This window comes from Scardinius erythrophthalmus (assembly GCF_964197995.2).
Source record: "Scardinius erythrophthalmus genome assembly, chromosome: 7".
In the NCBI taxonomy this organism is placed as follows: Eukaryota; Metazoa; Chordata; class Actinopteri; order Cypriniformes; family Leuciscidae; genus Scardinius; species Scardinius erythrophthalmus.
In genome coordinates this window covers 899,472-903,451 of record NC_138227.1, presented here as the reverse complement: position 1 = coordinate 903,451, position 3,980 = coordinate 899,472, and the positions used below count along the sequence as shown (strand labels likewise).

General features: G+C 32.5%; 1 protein-coding gene across 1 annotated transcript in view; it reads left to right on the top strand.

Moving 5' to 3' along the window:
* Positions 1 to 698: 698 nt before the first annotated feature.
* The window catches only part of clcn2c (chloride channel 2c), a gene marked incomplete at its 5' end in the record, with an annotated part of 33,051 nt that continues 29,769 nt past the window's right edge, over positions 699 to 3,980 (top strand). The window contains one exon of the mRNA XM_081370027.1: positions 699 to 731. Within this exon, the coding sequence (XP_081226153.1) occupies positions 699 to 731 (33 nt within the window). The remainder of the gene's footprint in view (positions 732 to 3,980) is intronic.

Genomic DNA, 3,980 nt, shown 5'->3' with positions numbered 1-3,980 from the left:
CAAGTGGAGGAAAACCCAGTTATTGACTGGTAACCCTTCCCAGTAAGGCTGAGCTGAGCCTTCACTCCCACACACTGTTGACCATCAAACTACGTCCAGCTTCAGCTAGAAATCATGTATAAATAGTATTCTGGTGGTGTGTATAAACAGTGATTTGTTAAAACACTCTGGACGGAGCAATACAAGTGTGTGTTTCCTCCATGAAGTGTTTATGCACTTGATGCAAATTCTCATGAACTCATTTGTGCTTTAACAACTTCATTCTGGGTGGATTTGTATTCATGGAAAAGGACAGGTTTGAATCTGAGCTGGAAAAAGAAAGTATGAACAATTATTTAATTTAGCTAATTCACATCTCTTTACTGTGAAAACTTGGTATGAAGCAAAAGTTTAGACGTGAACTGAGTATTTCAGCTCATCTCTATTGGAAGATTCCCACACTAGAATATCTGATTCTACATTATAAATATAGCCAATCATAATGTAAAAAATGAAATGTTCTGAAGAACTGTTTTCGTGATTGATCACAGCTCTCTCTTCTGAGAACTCCAGTACTCATGTACTCGTGTTCATACACAGTGGGCGGAGCTTCTTCATATTTAGCACAACACACACTTCGTTCACGTATAAAAACTCTCACACACTGTCCCGCCACTGACCTGCAGTACACTGAAGTGTGTGTGTGAGAGATCTCCATCATGGGTGTGGACGGTGAAGACCAGAGTCGGCTGGTAAGTGCTTCTTCTGTCTTTCTGCCCCTGCTGGTACATGCGGGAACTACACCATCTAAGAGATGTAAAAAATGAAGAAGCGATGGTGATAAATAGCAGTGCAGCTGCAAAAACTTTATTAAATGTATTTAATAATATTCACTGAATGCATATGAAGGGTTAATCTGCAATGAAACACAATAAATATCACGAACGTACTTTATCTACTGACAGACTCCTCTGTGTGGAAGGCCATTTCATCAATCATGCTTTGGTTATATTTATGAGTTTAAAGTCGAAATTATGACTTATAAAGTCATCATAATTATGACTTAAAAAAATCCTAATTATGACATTACCATTTTGAAATACTGTCACAAATATTGCATATTTGTAAATAAAAAAAAATCTAAATTATGATATACTAATTTATAATTATGAGATGAAAGACCTAAATCATGACATACTAAATTGGAATTATTACTTGAAAACAGTGACGACATTTAAAAGTCAAAATTCTGACAAGTCATAATTAATTATATAAAAAGTCAAAATTATGACACTAAGTCGACTTCAAAAGTCAAAACTATGACTTGTCAAAATATAGGCTACAACTTAAAATAGTTGAAATTATAACACAAGTCATATTTATTACATGAAATTTTGAAATGATGACTTAAAAAACAATAACATAAAAGTCAAATTTCCATTATACTAAGTTGACAAAAAAAAATCATAATTATGACATTAAAAATGATGACATGCTGCATTAATACTGAAGGATAGTTTACCAGAGTAAAGAAGGTGACCGGACCTGGTGTGATGAGTTCATGTAGAGAATAATATTGTGTAATAAATGAAGAAGAAACGGTGATAAATAACACTGCTATTGCTAACTCTAGAAGTGTGAACACCAATATTAGAAATAATTACAGAAGAGAGCTAAAAAATGGTCAAAAGCATTTGCAAAGATGCCGGCTTTACTTCTAGAAATAGCCTAAATGTAATTGTCAACGCTATTAGCTTATATATTTTGTCATATTAATAATAACGATGACAGAGATACAACATCTGTGTTATTATTGGCACACATCTGTTATAAGTTTCTGAAATAAATCCATATGGTCAATGATGAATAACATTAATGTGCATCAATAATCACATAAATGTGCTTTGTATGTAAAATAAGACACATTTTTATAATTTAGCCATTCTCTCACAGTCACAGACTATGAATAGTGCAATAATATCAAACCCTAATGTTAATAATAGCTAATTTAAAACCCACTGACAGGATTAAATAGTTCGTTAGGCTAGTATATTCAATTAGCAAAACAAACAATAGGGGTTGGCGATACAACAAAATATTATGAAAAAGTTTATATAAAAATATGGCATTTTTAATGGAAATAATGGTGTTATAACAACAGCAAATAAAAAGAAATCACAATTCTCGATACCAATTTCAAGTATAGCAAAAATGAATAGCTAGCCTAACTAAAGCTGTTAGGTCTCTTTCGCGGTTTATTGTGTTTTTAATAATAGCAAACACACCACCACTTATTTTTCTCATTAAACCTTATTTTTTATCGCTTTAACGTGTCAATAACTTTAAGCAGTCCCGCAAACATTACTGTGTGGAAATAATAAACCTGAGTGGAAATAATACCGCGACACAAACGCGGTGGATCCACAATTTACATCGTCGCCACAATATCTGTCTCGTGTATTTAATTATTTTAACTGAATGCAGCGATATGAAAGAATAATCCGTAAAATAACAACATAAATATCATGGACAAACTTACTTTATTTACTGACAGACTATCCTCAGCACAGCCGTGATGACGTGCATGCGTTTCCCGCGCCCGCGTTACGCTGTTAGCGTACAGGCTCAAGCACGTGTACGTACGTTACGTAACCTGAGCGTAACTCTGGAGAGATTCAGACTCAGAAAAAGGCAGAAGTTGCCGAACAGAAGCGGTTTCTCAGCGAGATTTTAGGTGGGTAAATATGGGTAGTATGGAGACAAATATTTCCACAGAAGTGAGGTAAACCTGACAAAACAACAACATGTGGAAAAACACCTTTTTTTTTCTATAGCGCTTTATAGAATACTAAAGCAGCTTTACATAAAATAATGATCAATGGTGCAAACAGAGTTCAGATGAGCTAAAATAGTAAAACTGGTTATTTGGTATGAGACACAGTACACCCTAAAAATACTAAACAAAATGACTCGTACATTAATTTATTATGGTAACAATGGTAGTTTTAAGTAAACTCTGGGTGTGTACATTAGTTAGTTTGAGTAATAGTTCTTCACCACTAAAGTAGCCTAATATGTTTGCCATTTGTATGTGTGATCTGTTCTACTTTCACTCAATTACATTTACAAGGTAAAAAACAATGAAATGATGACGGAATGGTAATTTCGGGTGACTATCCCTCTCAGACACAAACTTTGAACTATAGTAATATGTTTTATAATAAATATCCATTGCTATTGATGTCAAACATGGTTCATGATTATTAGTCTAAAAATCACTATATTCGAATTCCAAACCACTGAAAATATATCTTGAAAGTTTCAAGATATTGGTTTGCTTTAACGTCTGCAGTGTCTGGGAGTTTAACATAGTCAGAATAAAGAAGATTTTTTGACAGGTTTCTCTGCAGAGTTTTTGCATCAAAAATACATTAAAAAATATCTACTGCCTCCTGTTTTCAAAAATCAATGTGTGTGTGTTTAGAAACAGTTTAGAAATTGTGTAATTTTTCAACTCTTAAATACTTATTAATTACAATTAAATGCAGATACTTTTGAAATCAAGAATCATAATCAAGAATCCTCTCACAGTTTAACATCTGCTCAGGGTTACAAAGTGCTTGAATTTGACTTTTTGATATTTAAGTCCTGGAAAACCCTTGAAAACAGACAATTTTTTGAAGAGGTACTTGAAAAGTGCTTGAATTATTAATAATAATAAAAAAAAACATACAATCTTTTCACGCAAAATATATATATATATATATATATATATATATATATATATATATATATATATATATATATATATATTTGCGTAATAAAAACAAACTAATAAAGTAAATAAAAAAGAATAAAGATATTGTTTGATAAGTGCTGATTGTAGTCCTTGAAATCCCCAAAAGTAGTGCCTGAAAAGTCCTGGAATTGCATTTTACAGAATCTGTATGAACCCTGTCTGGGTTGTAGTAAAAATAAAAAGGCAAGTTCAAGTTCCGTTT